Here is a 24663-nt window from a genome sequence, read left to right as displayed (position 1 = left end):
TTGCTCAAGTGGCCACAGTAACTGTTTTGAGCCATATTTATGATTTTATTGGATCTTGCAACAATCAATAATAATCCATTGATGTCCCTGACTCTGGGGTTTTTCTCACAGTCAACAAATGGGGCCCTGTATTCATTTTTAATGTACTCACTTAGCACTCCCTCTCTGAGAGAGAGAGTCTTGCATATATTAATAAAGGCCAAGAAATGAATGGCATCAGTGCACATACCTTCCCTGAAGAATTAGCTGCGAGATAAGATTTAATGCTAAAAAGAAAGGGAAGACTAGATTAACAGGGCCCATTTTGTACAGCACCGCCATCATTAAAGTTAATGGAATTACCTCGTGGTCACGCACCAAAGGGAGCCTGTTGGAAGTTAAGCTCTTCTAGGGCCATTGATTCAGACTTTCACTCAAAGATACCTGTTGGCATGAGATGAGTATTGTAGATATCCTGCAGCCCTTTAGAAACTGTTTACTCAAACTGCCACTTACACATATTAAGAAGTAAAGATAACTGATGATTTCTGAGTAGATGCTCTATTTGGGGATATTTTCCATTGAAAGTAGCAGAAAATTCAACTCAGCCTGGTGTAACCAATAGGAGACATTATTGGAACACCTACCCAAACAGTCTGGAGGTAGTACAGGCTTCGGGGCTGGTTAATTCAGAACCCAGGCACGTCCCCAAGGATCCCACTTCTTTCTGATCTCTGCCATCCCAGCCACAGCCTCTGTCATTCAGAGGGAGGTGGCCCTAGGAATCAGACGGCTGCCTGCTGCTGTCAGGGTCAGTGCTTTCTTGTTCACAGGCTGTACTAGAGAAAGCATCTCTCCCCATCACCAAGGGAGACATGTCCTCCAAGATGCTGGGAACCATCCTTAGAGCCCAGGGAGTCCTGCCCTCCAGTGCCTTAGGTCAGAATTAACTAAAGCCGTTACCTCAGCAGAGAAAATTGCCTTAGGCCAGGGATAGATAAGCTATATAGGCCCTGGGCCAAATCCAGCCCACTGCGTATTTTTATAAATAAAGTTTTATTGGAATACAGCCACACCCATTGGTGCACATTCATTTACATATTTTCTACGGCTGCTTTCCTGCTACAAATGCAGTTGTATAACTGCAACAGAGACCACCTGCTCTCAAGCCTAAATGCCTCCTGTCTGCTTTCTATGAAAAGCTTGCCAGTCACTGCACTGGGCTCGCACCGGGAGCCGGAGACGGATTCAACTGCGTCCTAACTTCTTGGCTGCTAAATACTGGAGGGTGCAAAAGGTACGCTGGGGAGACAACCACAGCACCCATGATAGACATGAGACGGTTTTATCCAAGTTCTAGAAAGTGGGCTAAGACACTTGAAAAAACAAACCGATGAAGGCGACCCACCACATCAGGCACGTATGAAATATCCTCTGCCTTCAGAATATCCTCCCAACAACAAATACATTTAAAGGGGAATTAAAGCGCTTCACTGCGGTGTGTGACCCGGTCTAGCTGCTCTCCTGTCCCTCTCTTCACACGTATTGCCCACACCCTCTCCCTCCAGCCCAAATTCCTGCCACCTGGCCTTCCATAACCTGGAACCTGCCAAGCCCACCTGCACGGACACTTCCTCTGCCCAAAATAGGATGCTCTTTACCTGGCTGAGTCCTGTCACTCCTCGGGTCCCAGTTTACAGGTCGCGGCTCCAGGGGGCCTTTCCTGACCACTCTCTCTAAAGCAGCTATGCCACCCCTATTCCACCACCCCCTTCCCACGTTAGCCCCTTCCGCAGCCCTCCTAATGCCACTCAAAATCTGCACTTATGTTATTTGTTCATTTGGGTGCAGAGAAAGGAGAACCCTGTCCACTGTGCCCAGTGCCCAGCCGCGCCTGGCACACGGTAGGCAATGAACACTTGCTAGTAGAGGCGTTAATAGGAACCACACAACTTCCAAGCCCCCCAGTCTCCCCTATGATGGCATCTATTTCAAAGACTTCCCTTATAGGCAGGGACTGTGTCTCGCTCTCCTTGCTCTGACAGGACCTGTGACAACGCCTAGTACATAGGGAGGTCTTTTGCATGATAGGTGATGATACTACATGACTTCCAAGGTCACTTGCCTCTCTGGGATTCTCTGAGTTATCCGGGGCTCTGAGTTTCCTCCTTCGGACTGAGTTTCATCTCTGGTCATCTGATGGCAGGGCTGAGCTTCGAATCACATTTCCTCCTTCCATGGTTGAACAGTTTCATCAAAATTATACTGCTAGAACCTGATTACATCCGAGAATTCATACCATTTATAACCAACAGATGAATTGAAACAAAAATAAAATGCCCCGCTGGGCTGCTTCTCAGGGCACCGATATAGAAAGCATAAGAAAACATTCTGGGGGGAGCAGGTAGTGATATATGGGCCCAGGATAGGAGGGTCGAATGTGAACATTAGGATAAATGGATTTCCCCGCAACGTTCAAGTACATTTGGTGAGTTTACTTTGCTCACTGAATGTTGTTTACTCTTCTAAACCACTTTAGGCGAGGTCAGCATCCTAAACAATGTCATGTTTATTTTTCATGTAAGATCAGGAATAAGAAAAGCTTATTTAGAAGAATAAACTACAGGGGAAAGCAGTGGTTTTCATGACCAGAATGCAACACTAGTGTCTGTATGTTGACTGAGTCCAGAAGGATTTCGAACCATCGTTTGGTCCTTTCCCCTGAGGTTTGGGATTAATCTGATCTAGGAGGCTTCCTGCCGTGGGCTTCTTTATTCCCTGATCATGGTGAATGAGAGGCTTCTCCAGAGAGGGGACCTGCTATGAGACTACAGGTGGAGAACTGATGCCTCATGACACGTGAAGTTAAAATTTCGAAAGTACCCTTTCCCAGGACTCAGGTAATTCAATAGAAGGCGGGGAGAATTTCTCACTGTGCTGGGCCTGGGGGCCTTTACAGATTCTCACCAACCCACTATTTCTCACTCAAGTGTCTGACATTAGGGAGGTCATTATTCTAATTCTTTCATGTCTGCGGCTCTGCAGGTTGCCATATCTATTCTTCATTAAGCTGGTTTCCATCTGACCCAGGCTCAGTCATGAAATCCTTACATTTCTAGCTGCTCTTTGGGGCTTGAGAATTACTTTATTAATGGCCTTGGCAAAAGGAGCAAAGAAGAGCTCTGAAAGGGCCTGAGTAATTCAAGATAGATATGGGAGCGAAAAATCAAGTCCTGGTCACCGAGACCAAGAGGCAAAATGCATTTATATAAACAGCAGTTCATAAATCTGGAAAGCCATTAGAAACAACTGTGGGCTTCTCAAAAGTCAATTTAATGGGCCCCATTGCTAGTCATTGGAAAACAGGAGTTGTGAGAACTAGTTATATGCTGAAGATATAAAGCAAAAAGAATGAATTATAATAGTCATTTCTTAATGAAAAATTCTTCCAATGAGGCCCCTATGGAATAAAAAACATAGAGATAGCTACATATTTTAAAATACATTTATTGCCCGGCTGACATGGCTCAGAAGTTGAGCATCGACTTACTATGATCCAGGAGATCACGGTTCAATTCCTGGTCAGTGCACATGCCCAGATTTCGGGATCGATCCCCAGCAGGGGACGTGCAGGAGGCAGCCGATCAATGACTCTCATCATTGATGTTTCTCTCTCCCTCCCTCTCCCTTCCTCTCTCTGAAATCAATAAAAACATATAAAAAAATAAAATGAAATGCATTTATAATATCAAGATATTAAAGTATAAGTAATATAATGATACATGATACACATTAACCGACCTACAATTTTTCGCTGAAGGCCCCTGGGTACCATTACACCCAGCCATGTGGCCCTTCTCCTTACTACCTCCTTTGGGGCATCCCGACCCTATTCGTGTCCATATCTCTAAGTCATATATAGATTTGCATTTTTAAACTTATATACATAGCCTCTAAGTAACCTGATTTTATGTTTTATTATTTCTGCTGGTAATGACTCCCAAAGCAAAGTTCGTAACAGCACCTGGATCTGTTTCAGCTGAAATGTCCAGTTTCAACCAAAGCACATTATTCCACGGCCACTCACTCCCCATCCTGCACTTAAGGCGTGTAGTGTGGTCTACACCAGATGGCTCATCTACTGAGCCCGAATCGAGTCTTGCATTTACTCAAAACTATAGAATCCTTGTTGCATGATTACTCAATCTGAGTTAATTTTACCTTTTCTTTCCTTTTTTTTCCTCTTAAAGAATTGACATTTTATATAAGCCAATTATTTAGATGTCATGGGTTTAAAACTTTGAACCTACAATAAGCTAGTTATATGAATTAGACAATTTTTACAAGTTATTTCCCAGGCCAAAACATACAGAGTACAATAGTGAGAGAGTAATTCCTTCAATGGTTATTTACTGAGCACCTCGTGTCCCATAGCAAAATGGCACTGCCCTCACTGTATGGGCAAAGTAAGAAGGTGATTCTGAAAAATAACACCTGACACTTATGTAGCATTTTAGGATGCATAAAACACATTTCCTTCCACAGGATACTGGATCTGATAGTGATTAAATAAAACCCCAAACTCTGAGCATCACATGTATGAGACCATCTACTGAAAGCTGTGAATCGTTGTCATTAAGAATATATCGGAAGCATTTGCTACATTTTTGTGTTACAAACCTCAAAATTAAGCTAACAGCCAAATATCCACTTCGCTATGTCAGAGACTCTAATTACTAAAGGAATTTGTTTGGTAGCACTAATAAAAAAACTGAACACCTAAAACCTAATTCTGCTATAAGCTGACATACAGCAATAAAGCAGCATTTAAGTTACTTAACCTTCACCTGTATGATAAATTGAACAAGGACAGTCCTCTGGGTATTTTTATTATTCCAAGCAGGGCAAACAGTGCAGATGAATTTGTGTTCAGAGTGATAGCATATTCACAAAACCTCTCCTGCAGAACTGACTGTGCTTGCCGGGTACAAGGTGTGTGAGGGGGTAGCTGGCCATGTGATATCCTGTGGAGCTGGGCTTTGGACAGGCCTGGGTTTGAATCCCACCTCTCCTGTCAACTGTGAGTGGTTCTTCCTAAGTGAATTTACCTCTATCAGGCTTGGTTTCCTGAAGTGTAAATTATTAATGCCCATTTTTGAGGATTATGAGGATTAAGTGAAAATTATAAAATTAACAGCAAACATTTGTTGAGGCATTCCTACATGCCAAGTACTAATTTAAAGGCATTTGCATGCATTAACCCATTTGGTCTTCAAACACCCCTAGGAGGTTGGGTACCATCAAGATGCCTGGTTTTATAAATCTATAAATGAATGCTAGAACTAGGGAAGGCTAACACTTGCTGAGCCAGACAACTGGTAGACCATGTCTCTGGGCTTGAAGCCAGGCCATCTGCCTCCAGGGTCCTCCCTCTTCATCAGTATGTTTTAACCCTGATGACATTTCCCCTCTACCCTCTCTCCATCTTCAGCATCCTCCCATGTCATCCACCTAAGCTCCCTGTGAGGTTGAAAAAGCAGGAAAATTAATAAATAGGAATAGGAGAATACCAAGGGGTTTGGTTAATTTTTCTTTCAGTGCTTTGACCCAAGTGGCATCACACAAATCAAAGTTAACCAATTAGAAATGGAAAAATGCAACAATTTGGTACCTACTTAGAAGAGGGCTTGAGGGTCTAGTAGGAGAAAGTTTCCCGCAGGAGAGGGAGGCTCATGGTCCTTTCAGGGGTTGCTTTTGTTTTGTTTTGTTTTGTTTTGTTTTATGTGTGTGGTTTTTTTGTTTGGTTTTTTAATATCTTTATTGATTTCAGAGAGAGGAAGGGAGAGGGAGAGAGAGAGATAGAAACATTAATGATGAGAGAGGGTCATTGATTGGCTGCCTCCTGCACGCCCCTGACTGGGGATCAAGCCCACAACCTGGGCATGTGCCCTGACCGGGAATCGAACCACAATCTCCTGGATCCTAGGTCAATGCTCAACTGCTGAGCCACGCCCGGCTGGGCTTCCTTCAGAGGTTTTGATCCCAAATCACCAGGAGGGGAAGGAGAGCCAGAGACATGTACATGCCAGAGGGGAAGGGTGGGCTTCGAGGCATCCCACTCCCACATGTACATCCAAATTCCTAAGCACCAAAATTGTTTTTGATTTACCGAACTGAGGCAAATTGGATTCATTCTGAGAGCAGAAATGAAAATTGTAAGGCAATTCCACAAGATAAAAGCTGCCTCATCCTGAAGACACTGATTCTTCCAGCAGTAAATACATGCATTAGGTATAAACCTAGGCAAGGCGCTGTTTGTCACAGCTTTAATCAAACAGTGAAAGTCTTCTGGCAAATTACAACTCTCTTGAAATTTCTCTAGATGAAATTAATAAATAATAGTCAAGTAAAATCATTTTCATTCTTAAACTGTTGATGTCTCTTTGCTGTGCACACCATATTTTAGGAATTCGTTTGGGATGAAAGCAAGCAGCTATGTGGAGGTTCCCCCACATCTTGTCACTTACCTGCTGAGGCGCGTGGAGTGAAGTGTTCATGGGCCCACTTATTGTGTCTCTTAAGATGCAGGGTTCTGTCTTTCCTCCTGACCTACTGAATCAGCCTAGGGGCAGGCAGGTTTCTGTTCCGTGAAAACCTACTTCAGGTCATTGCGAGGTACACTGTTGGCTCAGAAGCCTGTCTTACTCATGACCAGAAGCTAAAACTATCAGGATAGAGATTCTCCCCCCAATTAATAAGACCGATGTCAGAATGTTCAAGGGTCACTTTATAACCAGCTTAAACTAGATATTCAAATAGCACAATTCATATGATCAGGAGAAAGATTTCTCAAGAATTTAAACTAAAAGGCAATAATTAATAGTGGGAGAACTTAGTATATAATAATTAATGAACTCATCAGGGCCACAAACAATCTCAATGCCAGGTACTCTCCTAAAGCCCAGCCTTAGCCTATTTTAGATAAGAAAACTGGGGGTAAGATTAGGAGTAAGAAACATGCATAAAGTCCCAGGGACAGTATGTGGTAGGATGGACTATATTTACGTTGGTTTCTCCTTACCATCACTCAATACAATAGATAGGGTTTCCCCCATTTGACAAATGGGGAAATGATGTTCAGAGAGGTTAAGAGGCTGGCCCCGAGGCACACAGCAAGTCATTTCGTGGGGCTAATATTGCTACGGAACCTCTGACCGATGCCAAGCTACATTAGCCGCTGGACTTTATGAAGAGCTAAAATGTCCTCTGTGTTCAGGGATTAAAACAATTACCAAATCTCCAGGTAGAAAATCTGTCCTAGGACCAGAGAAACTGCTCAGCAAGTGAGAGTTCAGTTTCTGTTTGTTTGGGGTTAATCGCACTTCTTTAAGGAATCCTCTCCTTTTTCTTTCCTAAGCAGCCTGAAAAGCAACTGCTACCATCTCAGCAGTTATCAAGAAACACTTCCCACTGCACTGATACTATAAAGTTAAATATCTAAGTGGAGGATTCAAGCACCATAAACACAGATGAGAGCAAGCAAGCATAATCTATAAATGGCTCTTGTGAGATTCTAGATTACCTTCCTGCCACAAATCTCTCTTTAATATACCTAAAACGCCCTCCCACTCACAGATACACCGCGATTGCCCCGTAGGATAGCTCACACTACCCTTACTAAGCAGCATCCCTTTTGAAGGGCTGAGCATTGATTGCTTAATGGTTTGGCTAGTTGGAATCACACTTTGGAGTATGGTTTTGGTATCCGAATAGTGGAAATTTTGTTTTTTGTAAGTGACACCTGGAACACAGGATATTCTTGATGGAAAATTCCAGGAAACCCAGACCCCTGGCTGGGAACTGGGAGACAAGTACATTCTTCTGCTCCTTTATGTCAACTGAAGTTAGAAAGTCAGGAGCAGAGATGTGCTCTATCAAGGGAAGTCCCATGACCATCTCCATCTCCTCTCCACACCACCCAGGAGATTCAAAGTGAACAATCACCGAATGCAGGTCCTCATGGAGCTCCCCTTCTGGAGGGACTACTACATCAGGGGTGGGGAACTTTTTTTCCTGCAAAAGGCCATTTGGATATTTATAACATCATTCGTGGGCCATACAAAATTATCAACTTAAAAATTAGCTATGAATAAACCTCCTAGGTTTATTAGATTTTGAGTTCTGCCTGCGGTTGCCTTGGCAGGGCCAGGCCAAATGACCTCACGGGCCAAACACAGCCCTCGGGCAGGACATTCCCTACTCCTGCACTACAGGGACAACACAGGTACAGGAATAAAAGCAAACACAAATAAAAGTCGATGAAGAATGCCTTGAAGGAGATCAAATAAGGCAACAGGACAGAGAGTAAGGAGTTTGGGGCTGCTTCTGATGGCACGGGGAGGCAGGGAAGGCTGATAAACACAGCGATCTATGGCTGCGCGTGTATAAGGTGACATATGGAGATGTATGGCTGAGACCAGAAGAAAGAGACTGTTTCTCAACCCTGCGGGGCATCCAAGTCACGGCAATAGTCACCTGGTGGAGAGCAGTGCTCTAGTATTCAACTTGACAGGAGAGCTAATAATCCATTAAGAAATAAGAAGTCATTTTTTCACTTCAATATTGCCCTTTCTTGCTACACCCTTGTTTCTCTGCAAAGCAAAATTTAAAGCCCCTGAAACAGACAACCCTAAAGCGGAGCCATGTCCACGAGGCGAGCTCGGAGGTCCACGGTCGCTGACAGTGAGGGCACTTGCTTGGGGATAGAGATCCTTACTGGGCTTACTGCTGTTTCCACCCGCACGAGACTAAGCTGGGTCAGAACCGGGCCTCGCGCGGAATACTAAGGGTCGGGCACAGAGGCAGGGGTGAGAGAACAGTCACTCGGGCAGCCTGGCATGTGCTGTCCGGGAGGCACAGCCACGCGGATTTCAAAACACGAAGGGCTCAGACTTGAAGTGTGCTTTTCCGAGCTGGGCAGCCGACTGGAAGATGCTGCTTTGCTTCCTGAAGGGGCTGCCTGCCACAGGCTGGCTTCCACGGTCACACTTATGTGGCCACCCACTATGTTATCATGAAAATAGCAAGGCTGCTGAATAATCACACTCTGAAAAGGATCACGGTGTGCTTGCTAACAGTGAAGATCCCCAAGCCCCACCACAAACATCCTCATCAGGAGGTTTAGAATAAGGACTGAGAATCAACACTTTTTAAAAATGAGCACCACGATCCATTTCCATGTAGGTAGTATAAAAGTTATACTTGGGCCTGGCCGGCACGGCTCAGTGGTTGAACGTCGACCTAGGATCCAGGAGATCGGGGTTTGATTTCCAGTCAGGGCACATGCCCGGGTTGTGGGCTCGATCCCCAGCAGGGGGCGTGCAGGAGGCAGCCGATCAATGACTCTCATCATTGATGTTTCTAGCTCTCCCTCTCCCTTCCTCTCTCTGAAATCAATAAAAACGTATTTTTTTTAAAAAAAGAATTACACTTGGAAAATCATAGATTAGACAACTTTAGAGACAATGTAGAGCTGGTCTAAAAGGACAGTTCGTAAATTTGTCATCCACTGAGGTTTTTATATGTATGCATATGGTTGCTTTCTTTTCACCAGTTTATATTCCATGAAGAATTAGAGATGGCCCCACTGACTCATACAGGGGAAATTCTGTGATCAGGCTGCAAACAACTGAAACATGCCCAAGACGATAGAATCTACTGATTTTTTAAAAAGCAGAACTGTACAATAAACTAAATAATAGTGGTGGGGATGTGACAACTATATTCCGCGTTTCATACATGAATACTACACGCCAAGAATTACTCTGCCCTCACCGTTGAAGTTAACAAAACCATGAAAAACACTGGCCAGAGATTTGGGACATCAAAAAGTAGTCACTAGTGTAGTCAGACGGTCTACAGCCGTGGTGCCCACCCCTGCTAGGCTTGGTGCCTGCTTTTTTGTTTGTTTGTTTTTAATGTGTTTTATTTTATTATTTTAATGGAGATATAATCCAAATACCATAAAATTCACCACTTTAAAATGTACAACTCAGAACAGTCACAGAGTTGCACAACCATCACCAGTATCTAATTCCACAATGTCTCATCACTCCACAAAGAAACACCACTAGCGGTCGCTCCCCAGACCCCTCACTCTCCAGCCCTTGGTAACCACTCATTTACATTCGGTCTCTACCTAAAGCCTGCTTGTACGGGAAATAATGTTAATGTCCCTGTCAGAATCCTGAACTGAGATTTTGAGGTCCTGTACCCTATACATTCATATAAATGTTGGATGTTTGGTATGTGCATATTAGCAATCTGTGCTTCCCCCCGATTCGCTGTGTGCACCCTCCCATGTTACTAGCTGTGTCTCTGCAGCGTTACTTTCAAGGGCTGAAGAGATTTCATCAGGTGTTGCATAATGTATCTACTAATCTGGTGTTGCTGGAATTTCCATTTGAATATTGAGTATTTTAAAAACTAGTAACCAGGTTTAAACATGTGTGCTTTGCATTTTAAGAAGCGGCTTCAAAAAGAAGCTACTCCTATTATACTCTTTTTTAGCACCTGCACATTTAGAAGGCTGGCATGGGGTGTGCAGTGGGGCGGACTTAAGCTCTGAGCCCCTTCTGTTCTCTCACATCTTCGGTCTGGAGCAATGAGAGAGCCAGCTTTCTTTTTTATCAAAAGGAGTTTGGTGACAGTCCCTACAGAACAATCCCTACTCAAAAGTATTTCCTAGATAGTCTATTTTAAAAGTTCCACGGTAGCTAAGTGAAACAGTAAAGCCAGCCCGGCCGGGCGTGGCTCAGCCGTTGAGCATCGACCTATAATCCAGGAGATCACAGTTCAATTCCTGGTCAGATCACATGCCCCAGTTGTGGGCTGGATCCCCAGGGGGGTTGTTCAGGAGGCAGCAGATGAATGACTCTCATCATTGATGTCTCTCTCTTTCTCTCCCTCTCCCTTCCTCTCTCTCTGAAATCGATAAAGATATATTTTTAAGAAAACAACAACAAAAAACCAGTAAAGCCAAATGCAAACTAAGATCAAAAGAGAGCTCTGTTTATGCCAAGCATTACCCTGTACACTTACAGCCGGGGTCAGAGCCATAAAACCTTACTTCACAAAGCATAACATGAACACCCAGCCTGACTTGCTCCTGTTTTCTAGCACCAGAAAAACAAAGCCTTTTCTCAGATTTAGGACCGGGACCTAACCGCATGGGGATCTGCATTTGCATGAAGGGGCTGGAGCCCAGTGTCAGAATGGCCAGCAGCTCAGTCTCACTTTACCGGGGAGGCGGGGACTATCCTAGAAAGTCCTCTCTCCCTCTGCCGCACACTTAAAAACCCATCTTCGCGCTCCACTGACTCCATTAGGCTAGGATTGTATTATGTGCAAAGGGAGGATAGCAGGCAGGTGGGTGGAGAAGCCAGGGAGCAGCCGGGCAGGGAGTGGGGGGCAGCCCGGGGCGCCCAGAGGTGCAGCGGACTGTGGGGAGCGCCCGGCGGCGTTGCGGACGCCCCGGCTTGAGTGGGACCCGTGACCTGCGCCAGGACATACGCCCTTTCCTGGACGTGGCCGCACATGCAGTCCTGTGACTTCAGTTTCTGTTTTAGGACTCCTTGATTTAGTTTCTGTTTTAGCATTTGCACAGTCATAACTTTATTACAAAGGGTAAATGTCTTGTAAACTAATGGGAAACACATTGCTTGGCATCGTTTATAATGCCAGGATTTACGCTGTAACGCCGAGGGTCTCTCTGACCTCGCAGACGGCATAATCAAACAGCCATGTGCCGCAGTGACTCAGTGCGAGTTTTTATTAGCGCTCATAATCGCCCCTTGGTAATTTGTATGCACATAACAAGCACTCACCTTCACAGTCTGTCCGGCTTCGGGGCCATCCTGGAAGTAGGAGAAAACACAGAGGTGAGAACAGGGAGCTGGTATCTCCTGCTTACTGAGAAATACCGCCTGCTAATAATTTAGGTCCAATTTCATTGTGTGTTAACTTAGAGAATTTTCATGGGAACCATTTGCTTCGAATGTGAGGGACCAGATAGTTCTCCACTTCCACCTGAGAGTAAGTCAGAAGTTATGTATAAAAATGATATAAATTATCCAGTGAGCCAACCCCCTTGCTACTTTTCATGCTCTTTGCTCTCGGCTGCGGTTTCGATTGCATTAAAGGAAAGCTGAAAATGTTCAGGGAGGTGAGGTATCACACGTTTTGGTTATCTTTAAATCAGATGTAGTTTATTTAATGTCTGACTACTTTAAATCTCTGCGCAGGGAATCTGCTAATTCATCAAGCCGGCATATGGGCTGTCTCACATGGGACAAGCCCCAAGAGCCTGCCCTCCCTGCCGTTCTGACCTTGGGGAGAAAGGTGGGAGTGTTCTTGGTAGCTGGGCCCTTTTCCCATTCTGGCTCCTTCTCCAGCTTTCTGAAGCCCAACAAAGTTATCTGCTTAGTTGAAAATGAGCAACCTCACCCAGTAACCAGACATGATACAAAGTCAAGGTAAAGGCTGAGCAGGTTTGGGATCGCAGAACAAGCAATGTCTCCACAATCAGAAGTTCCAAAATTGAATTAGGGCATTGCCTTTAGGCAAGTCTTTATGCCTCTATGACCTACACTAACGGGGTGCGAAATCTTGCCCTGCGGTGTGGGCCAGGACTGAGCAGAACTGTATAACCAGTGCTTTTCAAACTTGGAGTCACAACCCATCAGTAGGTCAGGATGTCAGCTTAATGGGCTATGATCATCACTAAAAACAAAAGAAATCAGAAAACAGAACAAACACTGTGAGAGTGTATAGCATGAGTAAACACTGTCTTGTGAAATGCTGGTTTCCGATATGTATGTGCATGTCGGGGGTATACATGATTGTAAATAAATATATATCTTATTGTGGTTTAAAGTGAAAGTAAGTTTGAAAAGTTTGAATACATGAAATCACTCAGAGCACAAATCCGTTGCTATATTTATGGAATTAACTTTCTAGTGAATTGTGTTAGGCAACCAGTACTAGCCAATTTTTGTACATGAGAATTTTCTGTTAGTATTTCATTTAACACTGACAGATGGCCAAATGTCTCCCTCCACTTGCCCTCATCTGGTCCCTCTGGAAACAAGATTTGCAGCATAAGCTTCTTAGACCCACCCTGAGCCTAGTTACCTGTTTGAGGCAACTCAACTGGTTTTACATACATCACATACATGCACATGCACATACATGCACACACATACATGCATGCCCCTCCCCCCACCCATGGGATTTTTTTACAGGAAAATTTAGATACTATTAACATAGCAGCCAAAAGAAATGTTTTTATGAGAAGCAGATGAGCATTTCTAGTAAGAGCCTATCTTGACTTGAAAACAGTGACTTTATCTGATCCCTTCGGTAGAGAGCTGAGGAGGGTAGAGGAAGGGTGTTAACTACTCAATTCAGCTAAAGCACGGGGTACAAGGTCTTATATTATGGAGTAATCCATTTCTTCCCAAAGGGTCATTGCAGAGTCACCAACTTTCTAGGCCACCGAGGACTTGAATATATATTAATATCCCCAGCTCTTTTCATGGGGCACCCTATGACAAGTGTTGACTCACCTCTGCCTAAAGATCTGCAGTGATTAGGTTCTCATTTCTTTACTAGGAGCCTGAACACACCAAATATTCAATCAATGTGCTTCTGACCAGTTGATAACCAATCACTAAGGCTTGATTTACGGACAGACAAAAGGTCTGCCCTCTGTGGGCAAGGCCCCAGCTAACTTGCATATCTCGATTCCACTGGAGGTCGAGCAGGGCTAAGCCCAGGCAGTGCTTAAAACATAGTTACCATGGAGTGAAAATGACTTGTCCAGCCCTAACTCTAGTGAAAGATCTGGAATGCTATAATGCCCATTAAATTATGTGTCCATTACTCCCACCTGTAACCATGCTGCAGACATTATCTCAGCTGATGTTCCACAGTCTACCTGGGGGCCAATGGATAGGAGGGTGGTCTTGGATCAATTCCATCTTTTTCTGCTATTATATAAGACACAAATAACCACAGCTGCCTTCCCAGTGAGATGGCTGGTTAAAACCTGGGACAAAACCTGGTGCTAGAATTTGAAAAGGAAGAAAAGTAATTTCTGAGCATCTGCACACTCACCTGCATAGCAAAGGTGAGAGACGTCCCATGGAAATGCTTTTCCACCACCGTGCCAACTCTCTGGGTTGCCTGAAACAAGTCAGCTACTTCATCAGGACGCAGATCTCGGAAGCGCTCCACAGGCCGAAGGGGACACACCAGGACATCTGCAGTGGTCTGTTAAGGGGCAGTCTGCTTGCTCTGGGTAGTAGTTTTACTAAGACATTTATGTCCACAATGTTGAATCCCCTTGGCCCAGGACCTGAACTCTAAAGACTAAAAAATCAAGGAACAAATATTTACCAACCACCGAACTCCAAGGGGTTCAAAGACTTACAAACATGGTTAATTATACTTTGAAGGAGAAGCTGTATTGAGCGGAAGAAATTCTTTGAAGAGCAAGGAACACTAGTGGTTCAGAGAGACTCAAGTGACCACTGAGATAATTATGCCAAGAGGGAAGATCTCTTCTGGACTATTGCTTCCTGACCCCTGTTCTAAAGCTCCGGCATCTTAAGCAGCCCAAGGCACTGGGCTGGAAAAGCAGCTGGAATATCCAGTTGGTTTCTCTATCTAGAGTAACATGATCAAAATTTTAATTTCAATATCTCTTTGGAGAAATCTGTAATGAAAATACATATTCAATAGTAATTTTATTTATTTATTTTTGAAACGAATGTAGACATTCTGAAAACATACAGTGAACTTCACCTAATAACCAACAGAAGTGTCATGTGGTTAAACAATTTATGACAAGCTTTCCTCAAACTGTTCATTAAGAATTCAAGAAGTCAGTTAAAGGTAAATCATCAATTTAAGAAAAGGGCTGTCTGCTTGTGCAAACAAAAGCATCTTAATGCATTCTGTAAGTGAGGCTAGACAAGTCAACATACTCCCATTATTAGTCTGAACAAACAACAAGATCTAGAGAAAAAGATATGTAAATTTAATCATTTGTTGATAGCAAATTAATATTCAACATTACATCATTAATAACCCTTCAGTTCCTTTTTGTATCTGAACTCCTCATATGTGTGTAGGTATATACATACACACACTTGTGCACACGTATGCATACACACATAAGATGTATTAACTTTTACCCTGGCCGGGGGCTCAGTCAGTTGGAGGGTCATCCCGTACACTAAAAGGCAAGAGGTTGTATGTTCGGTTCCCAGTCAGGGCACATACCTAGGTTGCAGGTTCCATTCCCAGTCAGGCTATGTGCAGGAGGCGACCAATCAATGTCTCTCTCTCACATCTATGTTCCTCTCTCTCATTATTTCTCTCTGTTCCTTTCTCTCTAAAATCAATAAAAACGTATCTTCAGGTGCAGATTTAAAAAAAAAAAAGATATATTAACTTTTGTTTGGTTTTTAGATACCAGCAGGAGGAAAAACGCACTCTAATGTTCTTCTCTGTTTCTTTTTTCCTCTTATCTTGTTGTTTTAAGAGAACATGCTTCTGCCTGGAGCTAAGCAGCTCAGGGTCATAATAAAATCACAATTCTACAATCGCTAGTCTCACCAGCATATTGAGCGGTTTAGGCTGTCACACCGCGGGTAGGACTTGGCCCCAAGGGAAATGCCCTGGGCTCAGCTGGGCAGGCCGGGTTCCCATAAGAAAATAATGAGCGAAAAAGAGGGAAAACAGACCAATTTTGTTTATAATCAGGAAATTTGTGTCAACAGTAAACTAGGAAGGGGAGCATTTGTTTAATCTCAGCTCATTTTTCAAGAGAGAAGGGAGGCCTTCGCCCACAGGGCATCTGATTCCTAAAAAGATAATTATCCTTTTGGAGCAGGGCAGTTTTGTTATCATGGGTCAATGAACTGTTTAGAAATGAAGAATTTCCTTTCATTTCCTTTCAGCAGAGCCAGTCTCCACTCCCACTCAGTTGCTTTTGTTTGTTAAAAAGGACCTTTCCCTACCCTCCTCCTCCCCAGTTTAATTTACACCCTCCCTCAGGCCCTGACTTCACCAAACCACAGCAAGGTGGGGACTCTCAGGCTTCCAGCAGAGCCCCTGGCTGCTGTGGTGGGCTGCATCCACACAGAAACTGGGTGGGGAAGAAACAGCATTGTATTTCAACGATTGCTTGCTGTGAAAACGGGTGGAAGGAGCCTGACAATCTCTGTAACTTTAGTAATATCAATGACATCTGAAAGGTTGTTTTTCAATGCCTTAAAAAAACTTTGTCATATCAACTGTCCATTTTTCGAGTCTGATGATCAGGATTAGCTTAACCAGATGTTTAATAATTTAAAAAGCTTATGGAATCAAATTAAAATGTCTGAATTTGTCAGATGTTTTATCCTGTGCAGTATATCCAACCGCAGGGTGATACATCACATACATTTATTATTTTAATTAATATAAATGTTAATAATAGTAATACCACATGTCACAAAACAGTTAAACAGGCTAAATACATTCTCATTCAGGCGACTATTTTTTACCAGCCCATTTAGGCAACATTGTCCTGACATATACAGTCTCAGCAACCCAACCCTTTGTTAAGAAGTCATTTTATCTGCATATAACACACATGCACACACACATTTCTATGCAAATAATAAGATAAATAAAGACAACTTTTAAGGGTGCTTACAGGGCAGGTGTTCATGTGGGTGATCATTTTCTTTGTTTTGTTAGGACTCAGAAGATGGCCACACAGGCATCTCAACCTGGAAGTGGCCACAAAGGGAGGCCCCACATGATGCTACAGGGCGGTAGAAGGGTCTGGAGCTCCGCAGGGTGCAGCTCTGGAGCTCTGGGCGCTGTGTGAGTAGTTGACCTGGCCAGTAGCAGGTTGACTATCCAACACAGTCCCTGGGCCATTCTAGGCACCAATTGGGCATCAGAAAGTAAGGACCAACCATCGCCTTTCAGTTCCTTTAAAACCAGAGCAGAAAAGAGCCTATGCGTAAGCCTCGCCACAGGCTACGTCCTGACCGATGCCCACCCATGCCCCAGACCTCTCCTGCACACTGTACATATGCCACGTCTGCTTTCTTTCTGTTCCTCAAACAGTCAGCCCCTTCCCAGATTTGGAGCCTGTTCCTAGCTATTTGTTCTCCCTGGAATGCAAGTCCCGACGATCTCCGCATGGCTGCTTCTCGCCTATTATGCAGATTCTGATTCCAAGGCCACTCTCTCAAAGGCCCACTTAAGTGGAGGTGCTTGAACCGCTGCTGCTTACTCACGCCTACGCCAGGCCCTATTAATCTCTCCTTGGCCCCTGCCCCCAGCCCGTAGTTTTCTTGGTTGGTTACCAGCTACCCAGATGAGAACGTCAACTCCACAGGAGTGAACACTTAGTCTCCTTTACCGATATTTCACCACCATCTATAACACCAGAGACATTTAATAAGTATTGCTGGGATGAATGAATAAATAATAAACCAGATCCTCACATTAGCCACCTCTGAGTACTAAAACCCTGAGGAAATTCATTTACTTTTCAATTATCTATACAAGATTGGGATAGTCTGCAAGGTTTTTTTTCTTAATTCAAAGAGCCTTTTATCCTTAATATCTGGCATAGTTAGAACTAATGTTGGATGAGAGCTGGAGAAATGTAAACTCATTTGTAACGTAAACTAATTTTCATATGAGCCCAAAGGAAATATAATTATGAAGGTAAAGTCCTTTTTTAAAGATCCTTTTATAATTAGAAAGAAGTAAGTTCTAGAATATTCACAATCTCAGATAAACTACATAGAGAAAAATGCTGCTGTATACCGTGACTAGGAAATGTAATTCACTTGCTCATTCAGGAAACAGTGAGCACCAGTTGGTGTAGACACTATGCTAGGCTCTGGGGATAGCAAAGGAGAGCAAGGAGCTGCTCCGGTCCCTCAGTCCAGGATGCAGCACTGAGGCAGAGAGCTGCAGGACTAGGAGAGGTACAGATTCAGCATCGAGGGCTGCAGAGGCAGAGAAATCGGGGGCACCTTAGTAAGGCAAGGGTTCTGGGGTAACCATGAACAACTCCAAATTGGATGGCTTAGCCCATGGCTACCTGGTAATATAAACAGGTTCATAAAGGATTTAGAGTAGGTAAGCAAACTTTTTCTACAAAGGATCAGATGTAAATATTTTAGGTTTGTTGGGCCACATGCCCAAGCAACCATAGACAACACAAACACTAATAGGTATTGCTATAACCTAATAAAAAGAGGAGGCTAGCCAGATTTGGCCCATGGGCCTTAAAGTGTCAACCCCTGATACAGAGGAATCACATTAGAAAGAGGTAGCTAAAGGAAACGGAAACTATTGGGGGCCTATTCTTGTTTCCCTAAGTTGAGGACTATAATGCTAGCTTAACAGCATATTGGATGAAGATTACAGTACCTTACACAATTTAACTGTCAGAGAAAAATCTGAGCATGGTAGAGCATGTTTATGACCTTGTACAATGCTTCTGATGCTTTAAAGACTAATCACAGCCAGAAAACGTTAGTTATGGTATTGACACCATGAAATAAATCATGAGTCTTTCTCCCCAACACAAGTAAAAGGAGCCTCTGCCATCTCTAATTGGGAAAATGCAGCATATCATCTGCAAACACATGAGAGCACCAAAGCAGTGTGCTATTTACAAATTCATCTGAGAATAAAAGTACTTTCTCAAAATAAGTGCATAAGCCGGGGAAGAAAACACCATATTGCTTGAAGATGGTAGGTATGGGTTACGTGTTTCTCCTAGACAAGCAAATCAGGGAAAGCAAATTAATTTTAAAGAACAGCAGACAGCTCTTGTAATTCTACTGCCTCTGTTTATATGCCAATTATTTTAAGGTGTATCACAGATGCAGTATAATTTGATATGGAGATTCTTAGGTTTTGTTAATGGATAAATCCCATATGACACATAGGCTATAAGAACACACTTTCTCCTGGGTCCTCTTTGCTTGAGATGAACACCTCTGAAGAGACTCTTAAGCCAACATGCAATGATAACCCTTAAGAAGTTAATCTACTCAACTGAATTTAATATATGTTGATTCGGTACTCATCACACATGAAAACCCGTGAAAGAGATTATCAAATGAAATCTGGTCTCTCCCTACAACCTAAAGTAGAGACATCCACTTAGTACAGATGGACAATAGTTGCAGTTCAGTTCCAGTGGTCGGCAGAGGTGCCTGGTCGTGGAGGGAAATCGAAGAAGACTTCTCACTGCAGATGAGATTTAAAGTGGACTTTACAAATGAGGGCGTAATTCAAACATGGATTGGCTGGCAATCCACTCACCCACCCGTTGCACCGCCAAGGCCTTCTCTTGGTCCAGGGCTCGTACTACAGTTTAGGATGCCAAGATAATAGGGCAGGGTAACCGACCTTGAAGAGTTCACGCTCTAGTGTCCCAAAATGTCATGCCGTATAAACAGACCATTACAGCACAGATGAGTGCTATGGATAGAAATCAGCACAGAATGTTGTGAGAGCACAGAGGAGGCAGAATCTAACTTTGCCTAGGGGATAGATAAGCTTTTCGGTATGGGTTTTCATTTCAATTGTCTAAAATCAGCAAGTATTTCTCCAAAGTTGGACCCAATCAGTCCATGAAAATGGCCTAGTGACTTAGGGTTATCTTCAAAGAAAGTTGTCAGGCATTCCTCCTTTGGCCAAAATCACTGTTTCATTTATGTATGTCCTCACATATACTCAATCTTTCCAACCAACCCATAAAATACTTTTTAATTCCTATCGTGCTGATGAGGAAATTGCAGCTTATAGAAAATAAGACACTCGTGCAAGACAGTGCACACACACAATATGAGACTGAGGCTAGACTTCAACCCAAGCCTGCCTGATTCCGAAGTCCATGTTCCTGACTGTAGCTCTGAGATGCTGTGTTTGCACAGCTTTCACGACCAGTCTCTGCTTGTCCTCTTGCTGAAAGTGTGCCCGGCCTGCCCAGGGTCCCTCTCCTCATGGAGGGGAACCAGCGGTTTCATGAAATTCAAAGATACTGTACAAAACTGCTAAAGGCCTGCTAAAGGCCTAGCCTTGGATGAAGAAAGCCGGGGGGGGGGGGGGGGGGGGCGGGGCACACAGTCCCGTGGTGGAAGGGGCCTCAGGGCTGGGGAGGAGAGAGTGAACATGCCCTCGAGCTACCGGAGAGCTGCGAGCAAGGACATCAAAAGCCAGAGAGCGATCTTGGCCAGGGGATCAGCGGGGTGAGGCGGGTGCAGAGCCTGCATTTTACCCTTTTCCGTCTTTGAGCTCGGGTTGCTTAAAGGTAACTTCCACTCCCCTGGGCTGCCAGACTCCAGAGTGAGATTAGATATTACGATCAATGTCAGTGGATTACACTGTCAGACACACCGGAAAACCCCTTTGCTTTTGGACAATCTAATTATTGGGAGTCATTGACTTCCTCATGGCATCGTTTATATCGCCAAGGACCACTAGAAACCTGGTAATACCTCTTTTTCTTCTTCCTCTCCACTGTCACCACCAGCCCAGAAGTGACTGTCTCTGTTCTTTAGGATGGAAACACTTAGTGTGTTTTCGCCACGTCACAGTGGTATGACAACATGCCGGGCCCTGTGGTGAACTCTCGCTGACACACAGCTAACCCAGAATACACATGGTTAAAGGAAGAAATCAGATGGAATCTTTGCACTAGCTGAGCACCTAAAGTTGTTGTGGTAGGTTATTTGCAAACATTACTCCAAGAATCCTTCCCATCCTACATGCCCCTTTGCAAAGTGGCTTTGCTCCCCTTCGCCTCAGGAGTTGGAGTCTGTGTCCCCTCCCCTTGAATCTGGGCTGGCCTCGGGACTTGCTTTGATCGGTGGAATGGGATAGAAGTCTTGCTGTGTGACTTTCCAAGTTCAGCATGAACAGAATTTGCATCTTCTCTTGTTGTTCCCTTGGACCCTGAGACGAGCATGCTGTGAAAAAGCCCAGCTAGCCTGTTGAACAGAGCTGTGTGGAAGAGAACTGAGGTCCCCCGGCTGATAGCCAGCACCCACTGTCAGGCTGTCCAGACCCAGGAGCGCCACTGACTGACTTCTGAACTTCTGTATCAGTTATCTATTACTCCATAATGATCTACCCCGAAAACACAGGGGAACCATTGATTTGTTTTCTTATTATAACTCTGTGGGTAGTTTTTGCTGCTGGTCTCACCTGAGCTCACTCATGCAACTGCTTTCAGTTGGCTCGGATGGGTGCACTGGGCCCCTACTCTCCATGCTCTTAAATTCCATCTCCTGATAGGAGGAGTGGAAAGACCACATTGAAAAGAGGTATGAGCACTGGAAGTCATGTAGCATTATTAGAACAATCTACGAAAGTTGGTAACTCTGAAAGAAGTTCTGGGGCTTTTGCAGAAATGAACAAGTACCCAAGGTATCCTAGATCTCGTGAGTATATACAGCCAAGGCATTTTAGAGCTGGGATGGATCTACTCCAATACCTCCCTTGTTGGTAAAAAATGGGGGTTAGAAAAGTTAATTGAGCTGTTCAAAGTCACACAGTTAGGGACACAACTGGAATTGAAACTCAGCTGTTTGGCTTTCCAAACCAAAATTCTTCCTATTAGACATGAGATGACAAAATGTTGCACCTCAGCCACATGTTCTAATGCTAAACCTACGGCAGACGGCAACACTCGGCCACAGAAATCTCTTTGTGAACCACTGAGACTCAGAATCCTTGTCGATCGTCACCTCTGAGCAGTCACCACCAACGGGAGTGGGCATGGACCACGAGACCGATGTGTCCTTTCTGTGGCCTCCTGTACTGCCTCCTGAACCACAGAAACGACTGCAAAGGCCTGGTACAGTCGAGAACAAAGTGCGATTCTGTAAAGGTGAGAATCGGCCCAACTGCATCAAATGTTCATTATGTTGCTACATTTTTAATTCAAAATACACTTGATAAGTTCAAAACTTGCTCATCAAGGATAATAATTGATGATTAAAAATAATTTTATGAGCATTTCCATGACAAATATGAAATATTAAATACAGAGCCATGGCAGAGAAATGGAAATGTACTAATTTAGATGATTAATTTGAGAAGACAGTGGAATAATATGCTCAGGCCTGCTCCCATTTATTTTTCTATATCTGATCTATGCTAGGGATTCGTATTATAAAAGTCACTAAAATAAATCAAACCATCAACATATCATTGACTCTGATGAGGCTGATCAACATGTATATATATGAGTATGGAGTGGGTCTGTATCAAATGACAAGACAAAAAATCATTCCTTTCTTCTAAAGGAATAATAAAGAAGAGCCTATATTCACCTCCACTGCAGATCAGTAAGCAGTTCAGTGACACGCAAGGAACCTCCCTGCTTTCACTGCAGACTTCTGCAGACGCTTGTAGTGAATTATTTGCTCTAACAAATAATCCTAGACCTTGCAATGTTTAAAATAAATTATCGCTTCAAAAACAACAGGATGGTACATGAGGTATTTTTAAAGAGAAGATTCAATTTATTTGATGCCAGTAGCACAGCTGTACCAAAGTAGGTGGCATCTCAAGAAGCGACCTACTATTCACAATGTAGGCACATCCGTGACTCTTCTAATCAGACAGGTGGAACTATTGCCCCCAACATTAAGAAATACAACTCTGAAAAAAGCATCTTGCCGGTTTGGGCCACACCTTTCTTCCCTGGATATTAACAAACCCATTTCAGTAATTCAGTGAAGACCACGAGACACGCATCAACCATAAGCATAAACGGCATGGATACAATTTTAAGCAAATTTGATTTTAAGAACGTGATCAATTCCAGGACAGTGTGATTAAGACAATGGTAGTATTATGCTCCTGCCTGGGTCCTGAGGCAAGCATCTCACGAACATCTACAGGAATTCTCATGTCTTATCCTGGAGAATGCTCTGGGCCACAGATGCAGGGAGTTGTCAGCTGCGGTGGAGGAGCCAGGGATCCTGCTCCAGGCAGATCGGCCCCGAGCAGTCCCTGGAAGTCCTGCACTGCCCTGGCTGCTCAGAGGTGAGAATCACATGCACAGGGAGAAGTAAACAGGCCGCTTGCAGAGACAGTAAAAGGCAAAGGAGCCTGCAGCCTGGAGGCAGATTCTTTGGTTTAAATTTCACACATGATTCTGTGAATTTTTCAAGGCAAAGGAATCCTGTGTTGATTATCCTGAAAGAATCAGAATTGGCAAAAGTTATACCTATGTGAAGCTAAATATGTGGGGAAAATAAATAATATCAGAAGGGGAAAGAAAGAATATATAGCATTTGTTTGCTGCCTACTGTGCCCTTTAAGGTAGATAATATCACCCCATTCTTCCACATTTGGAAATTGAAACTTAAGATGTTAAACTACAAAACCACGGTCACAGAGTAATGAAGTAAAAGTCTGGGCTGGGACCCTGTGGTAAAACTGTCTACACTGTTTCAATGCCTCCCAAAATCATAAAAGTCTCCATGTTCCTACTCAGTGATCACTACAGCAATTCACCAGCATGTTGGGTCCATGAGATGTTATTAGACACTATACAGAAAAAAAAAATATCATGGTCAAAAGAGATTAAGAAACACTGAATGAAATGAAGTAAAATAGGTTTCTTTACAATACTACTCATCAGAGTACTTAATGTTCATTCTGACTTCCCAAGAAGAGATACTGTGCAGCATTTCTCACATTTGCTTAAAACTAAACTATTATTTTACTTTTTCCTTTCTTTCTAGAACATCGCATAGGACAGATATTCTAGGGGACGTTCGCTGGGAATCCTGAGGATCATTTACCTAAACATAGAGATACTGGAAGATTTCTGCTTTTTAAACAAAACGTAAACATCCTATTATGTGAGCAAAGCAAGAGGGCATTCTGGTGAAGGAACTGTGCTGAGAAATCAAGCATTAAAATACACCAAACGGGGTATGGCAGCCATCAGTGCTATTTGCAAACTGCTCGAGACTCTTGTTATGTCCAGGCACACGATAGGATTATGCATCCTGGATCTTTGTGGTTGGGTGAAGCTGAAGAAGTTCTGGCCAAGGATTTGTGAATAAACGTGATGTATGTCACTTACGGACTAGAGCACTTAGCTGCCAGTGTGAGACCCCAAAGCCCTGTCTTCTTTTCCACCGCACCAGCCACGCTGGTCATGCAGTGGGCACCAGACCATCACTGCAGGTCAGCAGGGGCTCTCTGGTCACCTTCCTTACAGGAACAGGAGCAAGTTTGTTAAGTAGGTTTCATCTCTTTTGCCGACTCCCACTAACTTGGAGTAGCTGCTTGGAACAGCAGGTTAAGGAGGATTCAGAGGCCTCGGCAGGGATCCGGAGGGCGGAACAGAGGGGCTCACTCGTTTGCCCCGCCAGGGGGTTGGGAGAATGTCAGCATGCACGCCAAGTATCTGCCCTTCTCCAATTAGCAATAAAAACACCTTTTCCAGGCTCCCTTTCCCCCTTTCTCAATGACATGGAAGGCATGTCTAGGTCTTCAAATGTCTCTGAGTAACCATTATAAAAGTCTAGCATTATTGGTATTGTTCTGGAGATACACAGAAGGGTG

At 43.8% G+C, this 24663-nt stretch overlaps 1 protein-coding gene across 5 annotated transcripts in view; it reads right to left on the bottom strand.

Annotated features, from left to right (window-relative positions):
• FHIT (fragile histidine triad diadenosine triphosphatase) overlaps window positions 1–24663 on the bottom strand; it is a 1252819-nt gene that overhangs the window by 227440 nt on the left and 1000716 nt on the right. For 4 of the 5 annotated variants that reach the window (XM_081159589.1, XM_081159590.1, XM_081159591.1 and 1 more), the window contains 2 exons: window positions 14155–14300; window positions 11865–11894 (listed from right to left, as the gene is read on the bottom strand). In XM_081159589.1, coding sequence (XP_081015715.1) covers window positions 11865–11894; window positions 14155–14300 — 176 coding nt within the window. The remainder of the gene's footprint in view (window positions 1–11864; window positions 11895–14154; window positions 14301–24663) is intronic. The other variant, XM_081159593.1, reaches the window with a different exon arrangement.

Source organism: Miniopterus schreibersii, assembly GCF_964146895.1.
Source record: "Miniopterus schreibersii genome assembly, chromosome: 15".
Lineage (NCBI taxonomy): Eukaryota > Metazoa > Chordata > Mammalia > Chiroptera > Miniopteridae > Miniopterus > Miniopterus schreibersii.
The sequence above is the reverse complement of the archived record's forward strand: the minus strand, read 5'-3'. Positions and strand labels throughout refer to the sequence as shown.